General features: G+C 38.9%; 2 protein-coding genes across 2 annotated transcripts; both read left to right on the top strand.

The window, feature by feature from the left end:
- The first annotated feature begins 374 nt into the window (after positions 1-374).
- Positions 375-1,313, top strand: LOC110326376 (olfactory receptor 6C2). The gene has a single exon (XM_021204763.1). It carries the CDS (start codon positions 375-377, stop codon positions 1,311-1,313), a length of 939 nt encoding a protein of 312 aa, XP_021060422.1.
- A 14,577-nt stretch (positions 1,314-15,890) lies between these two features.
- Positions 15,891-22,681, top strand: LOC110326257 (olfactory receptor 6C76-like). Its single transcript, XM_021204512.1, has 2 exons — positions 15,891-15,900; positions 21,744-22,681. Exon 2 carries the CDS (start codon positions 21,746-21,748, stop codon positions 22,679-22,681), a length of 936 nt encoding a protein of 311 aa, XP_021060171.1. The 5' UTR covers positions 15,891-15,900; positions 21,744-21,745.
- Positions 22,682-23,257: the final 576 nt, after the last annotated feature.

Below are 23,257 nucleotides of genomic sequence, written 5' to 3'. Positions count from 1 at the left end.
CAATATCGAGGTAGTAACAGTTGAAACAAATTTGTGTTAGATATCTATATGTATCCAATATCCAGAATTGGTCTTACTATAATGTTCTGTGTGCTTGTTGGGTGGCATTATTTGTAAGTCCTATCTACATAAGAATTAACTACATCTGAACATCCTTAAGAGTAACAGATAATTCTTTAGAAATGGTTCTTTTACAATGAGAGTCCTTAAGAAAAATTTCACTGCTCATTTGGAAATTCAGGCAATGACAACACTTACTATGATATAAACTTAGAAAATAAATATAGGCTGGCTTGTTGGTATCTGTATCCACATTCCTTTTTTAGATTTTCACTAACTGTGACTTTATAAAATCTTGATTTTAAAGATCAGTAATGAGAAACCACTCGTCAATAACGACCTTCATCCTTCTGGGACTAACAGATGACCCACAACTTCAAGTTTTGCTTTTTATCTTCCTACTTCTTACATACATGCTGAGTATAACAGGAAACCTGATTATCATCATCCTCACGTGGGTGGATCCCCATCTTAAAACACCCATGTACTTTTTCCTCAGAAATTTTTCTTTCCTAGAAGTTTCCTTTACCACTGTCTGTATTCCTAGATTTCTATACAGTATATCAAGTGGAGACAATACCATTACCTATAATGCTTGTGCAAGTCAAATATTCTTTGTTATTCTCTTTGGAGCAACTGAATTTTTCCTCTTGGCAGCTATGTCCTATGATCGTTATGTGGCCATCTGTAAACCCCTTCATTATATGACCATTATGAACCCCAGAGTGTGTACCTTACTAGTTATCATATGTTGGGTGTCTGGCTTAATGATTATCACCCCACCTCTTATCTTGGGCCTCCAACTTGACTTCTGTGACTCCAATGCCATTGATCATTTCAGCTGTGATGCAGGCCCCCTTCTGAAGAGCTCATGCTCAGACACATGGGTAATAGAACAGATGGTTATACTTGTGGCTGTCTTTGCACTCATTATTACCCTAATCTGTGTGATTCTATCCTATACATACATCATCAGAACAATACTGAGGTTCCCTTCTGCACAGCAAAGAAAAAAGGCCTTTTCCACCTGCTCATCCCATATGATTGTTGTTTCCATCACCTACGGAAGCTGCATCTTCATCTACATCAAGCCATCAGCCAAGGATGAAGTGGCCATAAATAAAGGAGTTTCAGTCCTCACTACTTCTGTTGCACCTCTATTGAATCCCTTCATTTATACCTTAAGGAACAAGCAAGTGAAACAGGCTTTCAGTGACTCTGTAAAGAGAATTGCATTTATATCAAAGAGCTAGAAGTTGTGATAAAACAGATTCTCTATTATCTCCTTTCAGATTTAATCTTCGCAATGACATCCAATATTTCACCAGGATAGTATCCTTATGGAACTCATTCTTTAGCATTATAAAGAAATAAATGGGAAATAAGAATAGGATTAAATGGGAAAGAAAGTGGCATGTCATATGGAAACCTACTGCTATAGAAGCCTCCTAAATTGTATATATGAAAGGAATTTAACTTATATGAATGGAATTAATTTAATTTATATGAATTAAATTTATATTTAATTTATATGAATGGAATATCAAATAATGAGGGACACAATGCCCCAGTTAGACACATTATGCTACTAAATAAAACTTCCAGTGCCAGGAATGAGTTATATCTTGTTGAATCTTCTCCAAAGGGATTCCATAATTTCCCCCTCAACATCATAGGCTATTGACAAGTCTATTGGTTACCCCCAACAGCCTGATGGTGAGGTTCTATTGCTAAAGATACTACTTACTTATGTCATTGAATATGCTGAAATAAAGCTGGTAGCAAACTAAAAGCTATCATCCCTACGTACTAACATTCATGGTTCTGGAAGGTATTCCACATACTACCAAAAAGAAAACTAATCATCATTATCTAAAAATCTTATGACCTATAGTAGCAATGTGCGTCAAGACGTGCAATAGTGGCACAAATATTATGGAAGTAACCAACCATTTTATAAAATTGGATTTAAGGCACACTCTATGAAATGGATCCATACCTGACACATCTAAAAGCTTCACATGTGCTTTTGGCTTTGTTTCAAAATTTTTTGTATTGTTTGGTTTTGTATATTGCTTTTGTTTAGTTTGGGGGAATTAAGAACGGGAGAAAGAGAAGAAGAACATGAAGTTTGATGGATAAGAGGTGGGGAAGATGTAAGAGTAGTTGGGTGGAAGATTATGATCATATATATCATATATTGTATGGAAAATAAAATAAAAATAATTCCAAATCTTAAATGCCAAAGAAATAAGACAAAATATAGCGACACAAAAAGATGTGAATAATTTCAAAGACATCTCAATATTACAAATCAGAAAAATAAGAATTTAGATTTATGTCAGTGAATTTGGATTATGGCCAAGGGAACAAAGGGAGAAAATAAAAGCTTAAATCTTATAATTTTGATGCTTCTCAAGGGTCTAGTCAGGGGAATCATTATGATCTTCCATGACTCATTTCCAAGCCCTCAGATGTAGCTAGGGTCCCACATACAGTGACCTAGTCTACTAATCACACCTGTACTGCAACCTATGTTTAGAATTTTGCACCCAGATTTTGTACATTCTACTTCGGAGGCTATCAGATTGATTCTGCTTAATCCACCCTTCCAAAATCCCTCCTAAGCCCCAGGTTAAGTACAATACTTCAGGTTTGGACTAGGATGCATAACCTGCCCATCAAACCAATTCATGATGTTTACCTGATTTCATTCTATTTAAGATATATTCAACAACTGGCTTGGTCCAAACTGGCTCACTCATCCCCTCTTCTACTCCAATCTACCCTGTCCATATCAAACATAGAACTAACAAAAGAAATCTACATGATAATAATTCATTGATCTTCTGGCTTTTAAAGTTTATTAGGAAACAAGCTGTTTGAGTTAATTATATATCCAGCCACTTTGCTGAAGTTGTTTATCAGCTGTAGAAACTTTCTGGTACAATTTTTGAAGTCTCTTAAGTATACTATCCTATCATCTGCAAATAGTGATATCTTGACTTCCTTTCCAACTTGTACCCCTTTAACCATCTTTAGTCCAAGTTCTAAAAGACCATGGTGGTCAACTAGATTAATGTAGCCAGTTAAACTATCTGCCATGATTAAAAAATAAAGAACTTTCCATGACATAGACTTCCTAAGAAAAATTTACATCCAACAAAACAAAAAAGGAAATAAGTATTATTTGGAGATGAACAGAGGAGTGTACTTAGCAGAGAGACTATAGAAAGAACTACAAAACCATAACTACTAAAATACAAAATACCACTGAGAACACAAACACCACCAAAAATCAACAACACAATGGTTACAATTAACACACATATTTCAACAATAACTTTAAATGTCAATGGCCTCAATTCTCAAATTAAAACACAGATACTAACTGAATGGATCAAAAAAGTAAAATCTGATTGCCTGAGGTCTACAAGAAATATACCTTAGCTTTAAAGATAGGTAATGTCTCAGAGTAAAAGTTGGACAAATGTACTCTACTTAAATGCAACCAGTAAGCAAGCAAGCATTGATATCCTAATATCTGACAAAATAGATTTCAATCTAAAATTAACCAGAAAAAAAACAGAGAGACACTTCATTGTAATCAAAAGAGAAGTTAGTCAAGAAGACATTATTATTAGAGTAATTCGTATCAGTGCCTTATGATTCATTGAAGATTCTTCCAGACATTAAGTGAATATCTATAGCTAATCCTTCTTTAATTATGCAAACAGATACAAGAGGAGCACTCTATACTTCTTCTATGAAGTTAGTATCACTCTAATCTATCACTCTTTACCAAAATCAGGTAAAGACAAAATACACCACACACACACACACACACACACACACACACACACACACACACACACACACCAGAGAGAGAGAGAGAGAGAGAGAGAGAGAGAGAGAGAGAGAATGTGAGAGAACATCAAACTATATACAGAGTGTAGATATGTGTTAAAAAGAATATCCATCATAACCAAGATAGTTTTAACCCTGAAACACAGGGTTGGTTCAACACATGTAATTAATGAACTCTTGCTCTAAAAATATTGTAGAACATTTGTTGTTTCTATTACACAAAGTATCATTACCTAACTCTCTCCCCCCCTCTCTCTCCCTCTCCCTCTCCTTTACACCACTTACTCCCTCTCCCCCATCATACAACACAAAATTTACATATGCAAATAAGAATTCCGGGTTTTTTTCAATACATATTTTCTTTATTTACATTTCAAATGCTATCCCCTTTCCTAGTTTCCCCTCCGAAAACCCCCTATTCCTTCCTCCTTCCCCCTGTTCATCAATCCACCCACTCCCAAATCCTGGCTCTGGCATTCCTCTATACTAAGACATAGAACCTTCACAGGACCAAGGGTCTCTCCTCCCATTGATGACCAACTAGGCCATCCTCTGCTACATATGCAGCTGGAGCCATGAGTCCCACCATGTATTTTCTTTGATTGGTGGTTTAATTTTAGGCAGCTTGGGGGTACTGGTTGATTCACATTGTTGTTCCTCCTATGTGGCTGCAAACCCCTTCAGCTCCTGGTGTACTTTCTCTAGCTCCTTCCTTGGAGACCCTGTGCTCTGTCCAATGGATGGAAGTGAGCATCCATGTCTGCATTTGTCAGGTACTGGCAGAGCCTCTCAGGAGACAGCTATATCAGGTTCCTGTCAGCAAGCACTTCTAGGCATCCACAATAGTGTCTGGTTTTGGTGTTTGTATATGGGATGGCTCCACAGTTTGTCTCTGTAACTCCTTCCATGGGCATTTTGTTCCCCCTTCTAAGAATGATCGAAGTATCCACACTTTGGTCTTCCTTTTTCTTGAGTTTTCTGTGTTTTGCAAATTGTATCTTGGGTATTCTGAGCTCATATTAACTTATCAGTGAGTGCATATCATTTGTGTTCTTTTGTGCTTGGGTTACCTCACTCAGGACAATATCCTCCAGATCCATCTATTTGCCTAAGAATTTCATAAATTCATTGTTCTTTATAGCTGTGTAGTACATCATTTTGTAAATGTACCACATTTTCTGTATTCATTCCCTGTTGAGGGACATCTGGGTTCTTCCCAGCTTCTGGCTATTATAAATAAGGCTACTATGAACAAAGTGGATCATGTGTCCTTATTACAAGTTGGAGGATCTTGCGGGTATATGCCCATGAGAGGTATTGCTGGATCTTCTGGTAGTACTATGTCCAATTTTCTGAGGAACGGCCAGACTGATTTCCAGAGTGGTTTTACCATCTTGCAATCCCACCAGCAATGGAGGAATGTTCCTCTTTCTCCATGTCCTTGCCAGCATCTGCTGTCACCTGAATTTTTGATCTTAGCCATTCTGACTGGTGTGAGGTGGAATCTCAGGGTTGTTTTGATTTGCATTTCCCTGGTGACTAATGATGTTGAACATTTTTTTAGGTGCTTCTCATCCATTCAGTATTCCTCAATTGGGAATTTTTGTATAGTTCTGTATCCAGTTTTTAATAGGGATATTTGATTCTCTGGAGTCTAACTTCTTGAGTTCTTTGAATATATTGGATATTATCCCTCTATTGGATGGATTTAGGATTGGTAAATATCTTTTCCCAATCTTTTGGTTGTCATTTTGTCTTATTGACAGTGTCCTTTGCCTTACAGAAGCTTTGCAATTTTATGAGGCGCCATTTGTCAATTCTCGATCTTACAGCACAAGCCATTGGTGTTCTGTTCAGGAATTTTTTCCCTGTGGCCATATCTTCAAGACTCTTCCCCACTTTCTCCTCTAAAAATATCAGTGTCTCTGGTTTATGTGGAGTCTCTTGATTCACTTGGACTTGAGCTTTGTACAAGGAGATAAGAATAGATCAATTCTCGTTCTTCTACATGATAATGCCAGTTGAGCCAGCACTATTTGTTGAAAATGCTGTCTTTTTTTCCACTAAATGGTTTTAGCTCCTTTGTCAAAGATCAAGTGACCATAGGTGTGTGGGTTCATCTACCTGTCTGTCACTGTACCAGTACCATGCAGATTTTTTTTTTATCAAATTGCTCTGCAGTACATCTTGAGGTAAGTGATGGTGATTTTTGTTGTTGTTGTTGTTGTTATTCCAGATGAATTTGCAAATTGCCCTTTCTAACTTGGTGAAAAATTGAGTTGGAATTTTGATGGGGATTGCATTGAATCTACAATTTGCTTTTTTTTGGATTCCTGATCTTTCCAAGAGTTTTATCATGAAGGGGTATTGGATTTTTCAAATGCTTTCTTAGCATCTAAAGAGATGATCATGTGGTTTTCTTCTTTGAGTTTGTTTATATATTGGATTATGTTGATGGATTTCCATATGTTGAGCCATCTCTGCATCCCTGGGATGAAGCCTACTTGGTCATGATGGATGATCATTTTGATGTGTTCTTGGATTTGGTTTTCAAGAATTTTATTGAGTATTTTTGCATCGATATTCATAAGGGAAATTGGTCTGAAGTTCTCTCTCTTTGTTGGGTCTTTGTGTGGTTTAGGTATCAGAGTAATTGTGGCTTCATAGAACAAATTAGGTAGAGTACCTTCTGTTTCTATTTAGTGGAATAGTTTGAGGAGTATTGATATTAGGTCTTCTTTGAAGGTCTGATAGAACTCTGTACTAAACCTATCTGGTTCTGGGCTCTTTTGGGTCAGGAACTATTAATGACTGTTTCTATTTCTCTAGGGGATATGGGACTGTTTAGATCATTTATCTGATCCTGATTTAACTTTGGTACCTGGTATTTGCCTAGAAAATTATCTATTTCATCCAGATTTCCCAATTTTTTTCAGTATAGGCTTTTGAAGAATGATATGATGATTTTTTGGATTTCCACAGATTCTGTTGTTATACCTCCATTTTCATTTCTGATTTTGTTAATTAGAATACTGTCCCTGTGCCCTCTAGTTAGTCTGGCAAAGGGTTTATCTATTTTGTTGTTTTCTCAAAGAAATAGCTCCTGGTTTGGTTGATTGTTTGTATTGTTCTTTTTGTTTCCACTTGGTTTATTTCAGCCCTGAGTTTGATAATTTCCTGCCCTCTACTCCTCCTGGGTGAATTTGTTTCTTTTTGCTTTAGGTGTGCTGTCAAGCTGCTAGTGTATGCTCTATCAAGTTTCTTTTTGGCGGCACTCAGAGCTGTGAGTTTTCCTCTTAGGACTGCTTACTTTGTGTCCCATAAGTTTGGGTATGTTGTGGCTTTATTTTCATTAAATTCTAAAAAGTCTTTAATTTCTTTATTTCTTCCTTGTTCAAGTTATCATTGAGTAGAGTGTTGTTCAGCTTCCATGTCAACGTTGGCTTTCTATTATTTATGTTGTTATTAAAGATATGCCTGAGTCCATGGTGATGTGATAGGATGCATGGTACTATTTCAATCTTCTTGTATCTGTTGAGGCCTGTTTTGTGACCAATTATATGGTCAGTTTCGGATAAGGTACCAGGATGTAGTGAGAGGAAGGTATATCCTTTTGTTTTGGGATAAAATGTTCTATAGATATCTGTTAAATCCACTTGTTTCATAACTTCTGTTAAATCCATTTATTTCATAACATGTGTCTCTGTTTAGTTTCTGTTTCCAGGATCTGTCCATTGTTGAGAGTGGGGTGTCGAATTTTCCCACTATTATTGTGTGAGGTGCAATGTGTGCTTTGAGATTTACTAAAGTTTCNTTAATGAATATGGCTGCCCTTGCATTTGGAGCATAGATATTTAGAATTGAGAGTTCATCTTGGTAGATTTTATCTTTGATGAGTAGGAAGTGCCCCTCCTTGTCTTTTTTGTTTACTTTAGGTTGAAAGTCGATTTTATTTGATATTAGAAAGGCTACTCCCGCTTGATTTTTCAGACTATTTGCTTCGAAAATTATTTTCCAACCTGTTACTTTGAGGTAGTGTCTGTCTTTATCACTGAGGTGTGCTTCCTCTATGCAGCAAAATGTTGGGTCCTGTTTATGTAGCCAGTGTATTAGTCTATGTCTTTTTATTGGGGGAATTGAGTCCATTGATATTAAGAGATAGTAAGGAAAAGTAATTGTTACTTCCTGTTATTTTTGTTGTTAGACTTGGAATTTTGTTCTTGTGGCTATCTTTTTTAAGGTTTGTTGAAGGATTACTTTCTTGCTTTTTCTAGGGTGCCATTTCCCTCTTTGTGTTGGAGTTTTCACTTTATTATTTTTTTTGAAGGGCTGGATTTGTGGAAAGATTTTGTGTGAATTTGGTTTTGTCATGGAATACTTTTGTTTCTCCATCTATGGTAATTGAGTTTTGCTGGGTATAGTAGCCTGTAATGGCATTTGTGTTCTCTTAGGGTCTGTATAACATCTGTCCAGGATCTTCTGGCTTTCATAGCCTCTGGTGAGAAGTCTGGTGTAATTCTGATAGGTCTGCCTTTATATGTTACTTGACCTTTTTCCCTTACTGCTTTTAACATTTTATCTTTATTTAGTGCATTTGTTGTTCTGATTATTATGTGTTGGAAGGAATTTCTTTTCTGGTCCAAACTATTTGGAGTTCTGTTGGCTTCTTGTATGTTCATGGGCATCTCTTTCTTTAGGTTAGGGATGTTTTCTTCTATAATTTTGTTGAAGATATTTACTGGCCCTTCAAGCTGAAAATCTTCATTCTCATCTATACCTATTATCCTTAGTTTTGGTCTGCTCATTGTGTCCTGAATTTCCTGGATGTTTTGGGTTAGGGTCGGTTTAAATTTTGCATTTTCTTTGATTGTTGTGTCAATGTTTTCTATGGAATCTTCTCCACCTGAGATTCTCTCTTCTATGTCTTGTATTCTGTTGGTGATGCTTGCATCTATGGCTCCTGATTTCTTTCCTAGGATTTCTATCTCCAGAATTGTCTCCCTTTGTGATTTAATTATTGTTTCTACTTCAATTTTTAGATCTTGAATGGCATTGTTCAATTCCTTCACCTGTTTAGTTGTGTTTTCCTCTAACTCTTTAAGGGATTTTTGTGTTTCCTATTTAAGGGCTTCTACCTGTTTACCCGTGTTCTCCTGTATTTCTGTAAGGGAGTTATTTATGTCCTTGTAATCCTCTATCAGTGTCACATGTGATTTTAAATCTACATCTTGCTTTTCCAGTGTTCTGGGTTATCCAGGACTTGCTGTGGTGGGAGTACTGGGTTCTGGTGATGCCAAGTAGTCTTGGTTTCTGTTGGTAAGATTCTTGTGTTTGCCTTTTGCTATCTGATAATCTCTGGTGTTAGATATTCTTGCTGTCTCTGGCTGGAGTTTGTTCCTCCTATGAGTCTGTAAGACTGTGTTGGCACTCCCTGGAGGCAATCTCTCCCCTCCAAGACCAGTGCACAGAGGACTTCAGAACAGCCCCACCTCCCTGTCCCAGCTGCTTTGCTGTTTCTGCAGCCTGTGTGCTCCTGAGTCATCCCCCTCTTAGAGAGTCACCAGAGAGAAAATTGTAATATCCTCTGAGTCTGGGGGTCAGAGCATTCCCTGGAACTGTTTCGTTTTAGAATATGAGTACTCAAGAGAATCAAAGTGGCTTGGTAGAAACAATGTTATCTTGTGAAAGGTAGGATCCTCACAGACATTCCCTAAGTAGACAACATTCCTGAATATTTATTCATACAGGCATACACACATACTTGCATCCACATAAAACCATGCTGACCTCACATTCTATATGGGAGGCTTCACAATGAATAGCTAGGTCTTCTGTTGCCTTTTTTCTTTCTTTTTATTAATCATTTTATTCCGTTACATTTCAAATGATATCACTCTTTCCAGTTATCCCTTTAGAAACCCTCTATCCCCCTCCTCCCTCTGCCCCCTCCTCTTTGCCTCTATGAGGGTGCTCCTCCACCTACTTATCCACTCCTACCTCACTGGTAGCATCTTCCTTCTCTGGAGCATCAAGATTCCACAGGACCAAGGGCCTCCCCTCCCACTGATGTCAGATAAGGCCATCCTCTGCTACATATGTATCTGGAACCATAGATATCTCCTCGTATAATCTTTGGTTGGTGCTTTGGTCTTTTTGGAGCTCTGGGTGGTCTGGTTAGTTAATATTGTTCTTCTTATGGGGTTGCAATCGCCTTCAGCTCCTTCAGTCCTTCCCCTAGCTCTTCAGTTGTGGTTCCCAGGCTCAGTACAATGGTTGGCTGTGAGTATCTGCATGAGTCTTAGTCAGGTACTGGTAGAACCTCTCAGGAAACAGCCATACCAGGCTGCTGTCAGCAAGTGCTTCTTGGCTTCAGCTATAGTGTCAGGGTTTGGTGTCTGCAGAAGGTGGATGCCCTTTCTTTCAGTCTCTATTCCAAATTTGTTCCTGTCTTTCCTTTGGATAGGATCATTTCTGGGTTAACAGTTTTGAGATGGGTGGGTAGTCCCATCCCTCAACTGGGGGCTATGCTTATCCACTGGATGTGATATCTACCGGTTCTATCTCCCTTTTGTCACATATTTCAGCTAAAGTCATCTCCTGCAGCAACCCCAAACTCCGACCAGCAGAGATGGGGAAAAAAAACGACAGGAACACCAAGGAAGGTTTTCAGCAGTTTCCATCTTTATCTCAGGACTCATTCAGTTTTTTCTCCATCCATCCTCTGATCTCATCCCTCCGCACTCTCCTTGATTCCATCAGTGTTCAGCACACTCTGAACACGAGCCATGCATGCAGGCAGGGCGCACAGTGATAGGCCAGTGACTCATCAGGTGGACAGCACAGGATCGTACAAGTGTGCAGGCTCAGGTTCTTGGTAAGCAGGGATCATGGGGCTTGGCAATGAGCCAGGGTGCCATCTTGGCTCTTGCAGCTGCTCCTGCTCCCCACATCTCCCCCTTTTTGTTTAATTAACTTGGCTCTGGGATCACATCTGTCTTAGTTTGCCCTCAACCATGTTATATCCTTACCCATCATTGGTGTGGAGAACTCATTTTCACCAACCTGTCTTAGGTTGGTATGCACATGTGAGAGACTTACCCAGCATGTATTAATGATCCATCATACTGAGCCAAACATGGGGCAAATTACCTGACTCTATAGCTGCCATAGCTTGAATCAGCAGTCGTTGGTCAGCCTGAGCCCTCCGTGCATGCGTACCATCTACCACAGCATACAAACACATACAGCACACAGCAAAAATCCCCAGAAGGTCACCCCTCCCCAATCCTTAAGGAAGCTGAAGGTCCCCTGGATCATCACTGCTGTAACAATGGCAGCTGTAATTCCAAAATCTCTCCTATTCCTTAAGAGCGCTGACAACTGACCCTCTTGTACCTCCAGAGGCCAGGATATGGCTGTGGGTATTCTGGTCACCATCGCCAGGGGGGATCTAGTAGCATTCCAGCTTTGAGACAAAAAGCATATGATATTGGAGCATTCTAATTCAAAAGAGCTAGTCCTACTACTAACTAAAAAGAAAAAGGGAGGTACCACACATACAGAAGTAGGTTTACAATTCAAATTATCCTTAGTACTACAAGTCACTCTAACTGATGTCTAAAACTGCTCTGAAGCATTCCAGGGTGCTGAACAATTAGCACTCACTCCTCCTCTGACTATAGCCATAGGGGCTATGTCTGTACAACCTCCTTCTATACCACACAACAGCCATACTTTAAAAGGATTTGGTCTAATAGCCTGATGGGGATTCTGATAAGTAAAATTAAATCCTAAAAAGCTAAAATTTACAAAAGTGGAAATTCATGGAGAAAAAGTAAGGCTATAGTGATTATTAGCCCAAACCACCCTACTATCTTGATGTCCCATCCAAGTGAAGGGCCATTCCCTCTCTCCTCTACATCTTGTTGTCCGCAGCGGCTGTGGGGGTGCGCTCTTATTTTGTGGATGTCCATATCCATATTTTCCACAGAAAAGCACAGACTCCCCTTCAAGGATACATTAAACAAGGCATATTGCTGTATATCATCCTCCTCCGCTACAGAGGGTAGCAAGGATTTATTTGTTGCAAAGAATCTGGGATAAACACCAGCATCAACACTCAGGGGAACTGNTAGGGGAAGGGCCTTCACTATCCCCCATAACTCTCTCCCCTGAGCCATCACCATACTTATCAGTAGATTTATCTCTCCACAGTCATGTCAAGCACTCTGGCACCCAAAGGGGATTTTCTTGATCCTGTGGAAAGATGCACACTGCTCCCAGTGTCTATACCAAAACCTGATCAGGGCCTTTCCATTGTCCAGTAAGGATGTCCTTTCATAGGACAGACACAGATTTAGGAACATGTGGAGAGCAATGACGATCTGCAGCACAATGGCAATCAAAATCCAAATTTTAAAAATTAAGAATAAAAAGAATAAGATTTAATTTATCTTTGGGGGACTTAAATTGTACTCCCATTCTCCCTTTTTGTTTAATTAAAGCATATTTTAAAGTTGCATTTGCTCTTTCCACAATGCCTTGGCCCTGGGGATTGTAGGGCAGGCCATGAATCAAATGTATTCCCAAAGCTTGACAAAAGTGTAAAGATTTTTGCGATGAATAGGCAGGTCCATTATCTGTTTTAATTTGTCTCGGCATACCCCACACAGCAAAGGCATGAAGGCAATGAGCAATAATGTGTTGCACCTTTTCCCCTGCATGAGCAGTGGCAAAAATGACACCTGAGCAGGTATCCACTGATACATGGACATACTTTAAAGATCCAAATTCAGAAATATGGGTAATGTCCATTTGCCAGATTGCTAATGGGTTAAGTCCTCTGGGATTTACCCCTATGCTCTTTTGAGGCAACAGGGAAACACAATGGGCACATTTCAATACCACTTCATGAGCTTGTTCTCGTGTGATGTTAGATTTTCTTTTCAGGGTTTCTGCATTAACATGAAAATTTGTGTGGGACTCCTGGGCAAGCTCAAAAGGGGAGGCGGATAAAAAGGCGAACACTGTATGCGTGTGCGTATCTGCAATAGCATTGCCTTCTGTCAATGGCTCAGGGAGTCCAGTGTGGGCTCTAAAATGAATAATACAAAAAGGGTTTTTTACCCCATATACATTTTTGTAAGGATGACAAAAGGTCAAAAAGAGTGGATGTTGCCTTAATTAACCCTACATTTTATAATTGTTGAACTGCTTGGACCACATACAAGCTATCTGAAATCAAATTAAAGGCCTCTTCAATTTCTAGGAACATTTGTAGGACAGCATGTAATTCTATCACTTGTGCAGATTGAGAAGGGAACAGATGAACTCGTGGGGCATCTCCTTCCACATAAACCATTCCTACCCCTCCTTTCGATCCATCTGTAAACACATTAACCGCACCAGCAATGGGTTCAATTCTAGTTATTTTTGGAAAAATCTTTGGATTGCGAATTATAAATTGTATCCATGGGTGAGAGGGTTAGTAATTATCAAATATGCCAGTCACACTGGTGCATAGAATTGCCCACTCATCATTTGTGGCTGTCAACACTTGCACTTGCCTAGGTGTGTAGGGTGTAATTATCACCTCAGGTCGTTTTCCAAATGCTCCCAGGCTCATTTTAATGCCCTTTAAAGTCAATTGAGCCACACTTTCAGGGTACCAAGATAATACCTTTGTGGGTGAAAGATGTAAATACACCCAACCTAAGGGTCCTTTCTACCACAGGACTCCTGTGGGGGAATACTCAGTGGCAATAACACAGAATAAGACAGGCAAGGAAAGATCTATACGATCAATCTGAGCTTTAGCAAGACTTTGTTCTACCTTTTTATACATTCTCGAGCCTTCATGATCAATTGTCTAGGAGAATGCAAATCCGAATTGCCTTTCAAGTTTGCAAACAGAGGTTGTAATTCTGCATTAGAAATTTTGCCACATGGGCACATCCAATTAATGTCTCCTAATAATTTTTGAAAGTCATTTAAAGTTTGTAACTTATCTAACCTCAAAGTTAGCTTTAGAGGTTCCANCATATTATCAGTTAATTTTGCTCCTAAATATTGTTTTACATCCCCACATTGAACCTTTTCAGGGGCCATAACCAATTTCCATTTTTCTAACTGTTGCATCATATTATAGTATACATCCTGTAATTCTTCTTTTGTTTGACCACAAATTAATATATCATCCATATAATGATATATGATTATCTTAGGAAATTGCTGTCTAATATAGAAGCTAAATCTTTATCTACATACAATTGACACAATGTAGGACTATTTGCCATCCCTTGTGGTAATACTGTCCACTCGTATCATGAATCAGGGGAGGCATGGTTAAGGGATGGTAGAGTAAAAGCGAATTTGTCTGTATCATCTGGATGCAATGGAACGGTAAAAAACAAAGCAAAACAAAAAAAACCAAAACAATCTTTTAAATCTATTAAAATAGTAGACCAACTCTTGGGTAATGCAGATATCATGGGAAGGCCAAGCTGTACTGGGCCCATGACCTCCATAGCAGCATTTACAGGTCAATGGCCATGTAAAAGTTTCCATTTACCTGACTTCTTTTTTTATCTCAAAAATGAATGTATTCCATGGAGATATGGATTTTTTTTTTAAGATGACCAGCTTCTAATTGCTCTTTGACTAGGGTGTGAGCTACAAGTAACTTTTCTTTAGGTAGGGGCCACTGAGGTACCCACACTGGTAGGTTATTTTTCCATTTGATGGCTATTTGTTCAGTGGCCCCTAGCAAAAACCCAATTCATGTCTTCCTTCATTGCCTTTTGCAGGGATGGGGGATGTACGGCCATCCTCACACTTCCCTAGTCCTCTACCTGCTCTAAAATTCATTTTACTCATGATAGCCACACTTTGTGGGCTAAAATTGCCCCCTGTAATAAGCCTCACTCCCATCTGTTTCATGACATCTCTACCCCACAAAGATATGGGTATACTCAATACAGAAGGTTGAAAACTTCTTTTATGACCTTCATCACCTTCCCACAGTAGAATTACTGTACTGCAATTTTGGTCTTGAGCAAACCCCAATCCCCTTAGAGTATGAGCTGAGGGCTGAATAGGCCATGCTGAAGGCCAATCTGCTTCCTTAATAATGCTCCTATCAGCTCCAGAATCTAATAATCCCCCAATGGTAACTCCCTGTATCTTTAATTTATAAAGGGGACACTCTCCTAAATCCCTAAGAACCATACTCCTGGGTCCCCAATGGATCCAAACACCTTCTTTCCTCTGATAAGGCCTTTTGTAGGAAAGTGAGCATGATAGCTAGGGAGTAACAANATTTGTGCTGTCCTATCTCCAGGTGAGATTGCGGACACTCCTCTTGGGGATGAGACCATAATCTTNACCTCTCCCTCATAATCAGGATCAATTACTCCAGGGTGTACTACTAGTCCTCTAAAAGTGGCTGGACTGTGTCCTAATAATAGCCCCACTGTATCTTTTGGAATAGGACCTTTAAAATCAGAAGTAATTGCTTGCATCCCCATCTCCAGGGTTAATATGAGTCTAGTGGTGGCACAGATGTCCATTCCTGTTCTTCTTGTTGTAGCTCTTCTGGGGGCACCCTTATGCGAGGGCATCTGGGTACTTGTTGCAGGATGGGCTGTGGGGTGGGTGTTTGCTGCAGTGCTCCATATATTTGAGGGCCCTGGGGCAGAGAGCCCCATGGCCCATTTTTTGTCTTGGTTCCTGTCTGGACTGGCTCAAGGGGACGACCATCTACATCCCACTTGGATTGGCAGTCCCCCGCCCAATGGTTGCCTTTACAACATCGTGGACATAATTTCAGGCACCTCACGGGAGCTGCAGTAGTTGCCCAGCCTGGCCACAGGAAAAGCATCCACCAGTCAGGCAGTAGGTTGGTTTCCTTGACCTCTTTGGCCAGCTTGTATGCCTGTTAAAATAGCTGCAGCCAACCCTTGATTAGTAAGAGGGGTATCTTTGACATCTCTACACACTCTTATCCAGACATCCATTGTCTTATTTTTGTAGGGTCGTGTGGCATCCCTGCAAGCCTTGTTTGCTTGTTCATAGGCCAATTGTTTGATGAGTGGCATGGCTACATCCACATCTGGGAAGACTCGACTTGCAGTCTCAACCATCCTGGCTAAAAAAATCAGAGAAAGATTCTTTCTCCCCTTGTATAACTTTAGACAAGCTTGATCCTAGATCTACTGTTTTGGAAAGCATTCTCCATGCCTTGAGGGCACAATTATTAATTTGTTNATATACTTGTAGAGGATATCCTGTCTGGTTGTTCACAAAATTTCCTTGCCCCATGAGCATGTCTATGCTCCAAGCAGACTGGCCATTGGTGGCATTCACGGCAGCCTNTTCAAGAGTGTATTCAAGGTATGCAGCCTTCCAACTTAAGTAGGCCCCTCCAGATAAGACCGCCTTACATAAATTCTGCCAATCAAAAGGAGCCATACAGAATCTTTGCAATCTTTCCACTTGAGTTACAGTGAAGGGAGCTTGAGTGCCGTAAGTAGTTACTGATTCTTTAAGTTTTTGAATCGTTTTCCACTCTAACGACTCATGATTTCGCTGGCCTTGCTGGTCTTGAAATACTGGGAAGGCTCCAACCTCTTGAGGCAGATTTCGCCACACCGAAGCATGTCGACTGCATTTCCCCTCACTCCCCTTGTCCCCCGTATAAGGAGGAGGTGAGGGTAAGGGAGGCACCAAGGTCTCAGGTAGTCTTCCTTGATTAAGGCTCAACTTAGATATTATGCTAGCTACTTCATCTCCACTATCTGAAGATTCCTCTGAACTCTAATCAGTACTCGCCTGTCTTTTAGCCTCCTTTCTTTTCTGCTGATAACATGTTGAGACATAACCTCTTTTACTTCCTCTAATGCTTCTACCCCTCTTTCTATCTTGGCAGCATACTTTTCACTCTTGCCTGTCAGGCAAGATTTGACTAAATTCCAAATGGGTAGCTTGCCCAATGGTAATAGGGTAGTCGAATTGGCTGCCTGCAAGTCTCAACCTAGTTGTTCCCAATATTGGGGCTTCACATAGCCCTCTTCTAGAAACCAGGGTGCCTCTTTAATTATTGTTTCCAAAAAATTGTCTAGAGTTTCATTTTTTAATTTAACTCCACTTCGTTTGAGAAGCAGCAATAATGTGGTTTTTACTTCCACTTTTGAAGCGTTGGATCCCATGGCTTTATATCAATCATTTTTTGGCTTTGGGTCTGAGGTTTTCTGTCCCTTTTGGAGGCTAGACTTTTAGCCCTTAATCTTAATCCTGGGGGCCTAACTCCGTCCCTCTACCAGGGAACCTTCTCCTAGTCCTAGATTACTCTTACTTACCACGGAACTCCCCCATAGCTCCTTTTTCTCGTACCAGCTGCTCCTGGAGAAAAGTTCTCCATACAGGCCACCAGATGCTGAAACCCTGAACTCCAACTGGCAGACCAGCAGAGACGGGGGTGGGGGTGGGGGTGGGAACGACATGAACGCCAAGGAAGGTCTTCAGCAACTTCCATCTTTATTTCGGGGCTCATTCAGTTTTTTTCTCCACCCATCCTCTGATCTCATCCCTCCCCACTCTCCTTGATCCAATCAGCATTCAGCATGCTCTGAACATAAGCCATGCACGCAGGCAGGGTGTGTGGTGATAGGCCAGTGACTCATCAGGTGGATAGCACAGGATCGTATAAGTGTACAGGCTCAGGTTCTTGGCAAGCAGGGCTTGGCAATGAGCCAGGGCGCCATCTTGGCTGTTTTGGCTGCTCCCACTCCCCACAATCTCCGTTGGGTCCTGGGAGCCTCTTGCTTCTATGGGGTCTAGGACTTTCTAGTGGCTACCCCAAGTTCCCCATCCCCCACAGCTACATATTGTCTACTCCATTTCTTGACTCTCTGTACTTCTCTCCTGTCCCTTCCAATACTTGACCCTGCCTACTTTCTTCTCTCCCCTTCCTCTTTCCCTCTCAGGTCCCTTCCTTCCTCTCCCCTTTGTGATTGTTTTGTTCCCCCTTCTATGAAGAATCCGCATTTTGGTCTTTCTTCTTAAGATCCATATGGTTAGTGGCTTGTATCTTGGGTATTCTGGACTTTTGGGCTAATATCCACTTTTCAGTGAATACTTACCATGCATTTTATTTTGTGTCTGGGTTACCTCACTCAGTATACTTTTTAGTTCCATCCATTTGGCTGAGAATTTCATGAAATCATTGTTTTTAATGCCGGAGTAATATTCCATTGTGTAAATGTATCAATTTTTCTGTATCCATTCTTCTGGTGAGGGACATCTTGGTTATTTCCAGCTTCTGACTATTATAAATAAGGCTGCTATGAACATAGTGGAGCATGTGTACTTGTTGGAGCATCTTTTGGATGCCAAATATAGTTAAGTCTTCAGGTAGAACTATTTCTAATTTTCTGAGGAACTGCCAGATTGATTTCCAAAGTGGTTGTACTGGTTTGCAGCCCCACCAGCAATGGAGGAGTTTTCCTCTTTCTGCAAATTCTCATCAGCATCTGCTGTTGTCAATTGTGTTTTTGATGTTAGCCATTCTGATTGGTGTGAGATGGAATCTAAGGGTTATTTTGATTTGCATTTCCCTGATGACTAAGGATGTTGAACATTTCTTTAAGTGCTTCTCAGACATTCAGGATTCCTCAGTTGAGAATTCTCTGTTTAGCTCTGTACCTCAATTTGTAATAGGGTGTTTTGGTTCTCTGGAGTCTAACTTCTTCAGTTCTTTGTATATTTTGGATATTAGCCCTCTATCATATGTAGTTTTGGTAAAGATCTTTTATCAGTCTGTAGGTTGCTGTTTTGTCCTATTGACAGTGTCCTTTGCCTTATAGAAGCTTTCCAATTCTATGAGGTCCTATTTGTCAATTGTTAATCTTAGAGCATGAGCCCTTGGTGCTCTATTCAGGAAATTTCCCCCCTGTGCTGATGTGTTTGAGGCTATTCCCCACTTTTTCTTCTATTGGATTCAGCATATTTGATTTTATGTGGAGGTCCTTGATCCAATTGGACTTGAGCTTTGTACAAGGAGATAAGAATAGATCAAAGAATATACAGTGGTAGGTTACTAAGCACACATTAAACCTAGTCAGTAGACTCATTTGCTCCTCGATGTATTTTGAATAAAGTTGTTAAATGTTCAGTATGCGTTCAGCCCTTTTGCAGATCTTCATATTTTAATAATTTTCAAAGATGGGCAGAATTTCAATAAGTAGCTTCTGTTGTCCTTATAAAGAAAAGGAGCAATATACACTTCATTGTAGCATTAAATAAACTGAATCTGTGGTTAAATGGAGTTAGCAGCTATGGTGTAAATAAGTGTAAATGGAATTTTATGAATAAATAATACAATTCAAATTCAGCATCCATACCAAACAAACATTAATTAAAAAGTCTAGTGCCACACAGCAATAAAGCAGACCCCAAATTTTCTAACAGAGGGAAAAAAATCAGAGGATTATAATATAAAAATGTAAATTTATTTTCTAACAGAAATTAGATAATAAGAAAATATTTTGAGTACTAATTTTGTGAGTTGTAAAAATATTTTCTCTAGTTCTTGACAATATGCATATCTATTAAGTATATCTTCTAAATTATCCAGTATGATTTTATTATCAAAGAAAATAATTATATGGCACACTACATGTCCCAGTGGATATTTCCTCTTGCTATTTTTTGTTTTGTTACATGTTAATATGAAATTCGATTATATTATATTTGCAAGTTTTTGTTAATAAATATTAACTCTATGAAATAAAAGCACACGGTGTTATTTCTTCATTACTGTTTGCATTCTACATTTCTCCAATAATAGATGCTTCAAACGATAATTCCTGTAATTCACCTAATTATTCAGCTTAGCTTTAGGGCATACTCATCAACATCATCACTCAAGGGAGTTAGTTTAACTTTGCTTTGCTGGAAGAATCCCTTGTGTCTGTTTCAAGGAGTAGGTAAAAATGTAAAATGGAAATGCTTCTTCTGGAAAGAATATTTAGAGAAACCATTTTCTAACAATAGTGTAAAAAGGAGAATCTGTAATTACAGGCTATCTTTCTTTTCCAAGAGTTACTGGAAGCCAAAGGGGAAATATGTTATTTGTAGGATTTCATAATATCCATGGTAAGGACTTTGTTATGTTTTGGAATTTTAGAAAACAAGAGATACCAGATACTGGCTGTTATGTTTACAACTTAGAATTTCAGGTGATATTCTATCTCAACAATTTCTACTCATGGGTCACATGGCACTCCATCTCCCAAGGATGTTGATTCTTGATTCTCACTCATGCATTGTGTCTTTTCCTCCTTACCAATGAAGAGTTTCACTTAGAGAGCAAACCACCTACTCAGCTTTATTACCTCTAAACTGTAAGTATTGCCTCAAATATTGTGACAGTGTGCATGCCTTCGTCCTTTTTCTCTTCATTTGTTCCATTCTTCCCTTCACTCTTCCCAAGCCTCCTTCTTGCTCATCCTTCTTGAGGGTCTTAGCTACATTCCAATATAGGATAACTTCTGGCTCTGAAGTCCTGTTCTGTTTGTCAGCTTCCCTGTTCTGTTTCCACAACCTTTAGATTTACTATTAAATCATAAGTTTCAGCCAGAGACATTTCTACTCAATATAAACAAGCAAGCGAGCAAACAAACAAACAAGATTTTTTGTTTTGAGACTTTATAAATAGTGTACACTGACCTTGGGGTGCCCACTGAGAAAATTGCTGCTTATTGGGACCTAAGAATTTCTCAACTTTCTAAAACCACAATTTTTAGAATATATTACTTTGGAGGGCTTGGCTTTTAGCAGTTTCTACCAACACCCAGTCATATCACCTATCAGACCTCTACTTCAGAAATTTTCTTTGGATTCATCCCACAGTGTGCTCCTGTTACTGTGTATAGCTAAATTACCTCCCCAAATTTCAGCTACACATGGTATAAGTTTGTTATGTATGAAAATCACAAAATGTAGATATAGGTGAGAAGTGTGAACAATGGTCCAAAACAAGGTATCAAACACTGACAGTTGGTTAAAAACCCACTGAGCATTTGAGTTTGATCTATTCAGCTAAGACCACTTGGCATTAGAAAATTGCAGGTCTCTGTTCTGTTCTGTAGCTATGTTTTATAGTTCTATTATTCCCCTTTCCATTCTCTAGTTATTCTTTGTCTTAAGTTATTTATCTGACTGTTAAAATCTTTTCTATATAGTGAAAATAATTTAAAAACACTATAAGTGTTTCTGAAACTTGGAGATTTCTGAGTTTGTTTCTTTAGGGTTATACAAATGTTAATTTTGGTGGTCCTGACACTCTTTCTTCAGACAGTTAAGAATAGTTTTAAACATTTTCTAACAGTGACAAATAACATTTAAATATTTGATTTACAAAAAGTAATGCATTCCTTTGTTGAGACAATTTACAGAATAAAATAATATTTTCACTTTTAAGTATTTTATCTATTTTTCAAATATTTCTGCTCGTGTGCTATAGTAAAGACCTGTCATGGCACTGTTTTCATCTACCAATGTACTTAGTAGAAGTGATTACTTTTATACTAAATATCTGTAGATTCAAGGTAATCACCAGATGTGTAATTATTTTGTGGCAGGTAATGTTCACTTTTAAAACAGTATAATTTGGTGAATGACTTAATGTTTCAGCTTGTATATTGTTACAAGTTTCATATAGTATGATGACACAAAAATGTTTAACCACCAATATAATTTATAATTATCCTGACTCTCTAATTCATTTCACAATTACAGACCTGGCAGAACAAAAGAAGAAATGAAAAACCGAACATCTGTGAATGAGTTTATTCTTTTGGGATTGACAAATGACCCAAAGCTAAACATTGTGATTTTTGTATTTTTATTTATCACTTACATTTTGAGCATTACTGGAAATCTGACCATTATTACCCTCACTCTGATAGATTCACACCTCAAGACACCCATGTACTTTTTTCTTCGAAATTTCTCATTTCTAGAAATTTCATTTACCACGGTTTCCATTCCTCGGTTCCTTGTGAGCATTGTAACTGGGGATATGACCATCTCTTACAGCTCTTGCCTGGCTCAGGAGTTCTTCTTCATACTCCTGGGTGCAACTGAATTTTTCCTCCTGACTGCTATGTCCTATGACCGCTATGTGGCTATCTGCAAGCCCTTGCATTACACCACAATAATGAACAGTAGAGTCTGCATGCAGCTCATTGTGAGCTCTTGGCTGGCTGGATTTCTCATCATCTTTCCACCTGCGATCATGGGCCTTCAACTGGATTTCTGTGATTCCAACATCATTGACCATTTCACCTGTGACTCCTCTCCCTTACTGCTCATCTCTTGCACAGACACAGCCTTCCTAGAGCTCTTTGCATTCTTCTTAGCAGTATTAACCCTCATTGTAACCTTAACATTAGTGATTCTGTCCTATTCATTCATCCTTAGGACAATTCTAAGAATTCCCTCTGCTGAGCAAAGGAAAAAGGCCTTTTCTACCTGTTCCTCACACATGATTGTTGTGTCCATTTCCTATGGAAGCTGTATATTCATGTATGTCAAAACTTCAGCAAAGGAAGGAGTGACTTTGACTAAGGGTATAGCTGTGCTCAACACCTCTGTTGCCCCGATGCTCAATCCTTTTATTTACACACTTAGAAACAAACAAGTAAAAGAAGCATTTAAGACCTTGATCAAAAAAAGTTTTTCAAATGAAATTTAATGATAAGGAAATTCACCGTTTCATTTTTTAAAAAAAGGAACATATTATGCGATGTGTACTTGTATTATTGTATTTCCCATCTGCTGTTGTTTTCAACTTAGCTGAATGTTTTTATTTTTTTCATGTCAGCTTTACTTGACACAGTTATCATTTTAAAATTTAGACACACCGTACAATTTTCTGAGTGTGACTGATCTGATGCCACCAACATGAGAATGACTTTTTAAAAGAATGAATTTATTTTCAACGAATTTATCCATTGAATAAGGAGCAAAAGCTAAACAAAAAGCAACAAGCAACTCAGAAAAATTATTTCCTATGGTACAGTCACTTTTAAGTTGATCTCTTCCATGAGCCAATGTCCCCCACCTCTGCTGTGTGGCTACTTCTTGCTGTATTTCCTTAGGTCTATTCATATTAAATAGAGGCTTGTGCAGTACAATGCATAGGTGTTATGTCTTTGTTGTGTGTTCTATCCTTTATTATCATAGTGCATTGTACTTAATGGATTTTAGTGTCAATTTCTAAAAGTTGCTTTAAAAATTACTGTCTTACTTCCATCAGGCTCCTAACCCC

Source organism: Mus pahari, chromosome 9 (assembly GCF_900095145.1).
Source record: "Mus pahari chromosome 9, PAHARI_EIJ_v1.1, whole genome shotgun sequence".
NCBI lineage: Eukaryota > Metazoa > Chordata > Mammalia > Rodentia > Muridae > Mus > Mus pahari.
This window is presented reverse-complemented; position numbering and strand designations above follow the sequence as displayed.

What these genes read in the sequence shown, in the direction of transcription:
- LOC110326257 (XM_021204512.1), top strand. Translation starts at nt 21,746, where the DNA reads ATGAAAAACCGAACATCTGTGAATGAGTTTATTCTTTTGGGATTGACA.
- LOC110326376 (XM_021204763.1), top strand. Translation starts at nt 375, where the DNA reads ATGAGAAACCACTCGTCAATAACGACCTTCATCCTTCTGGGACTAACA.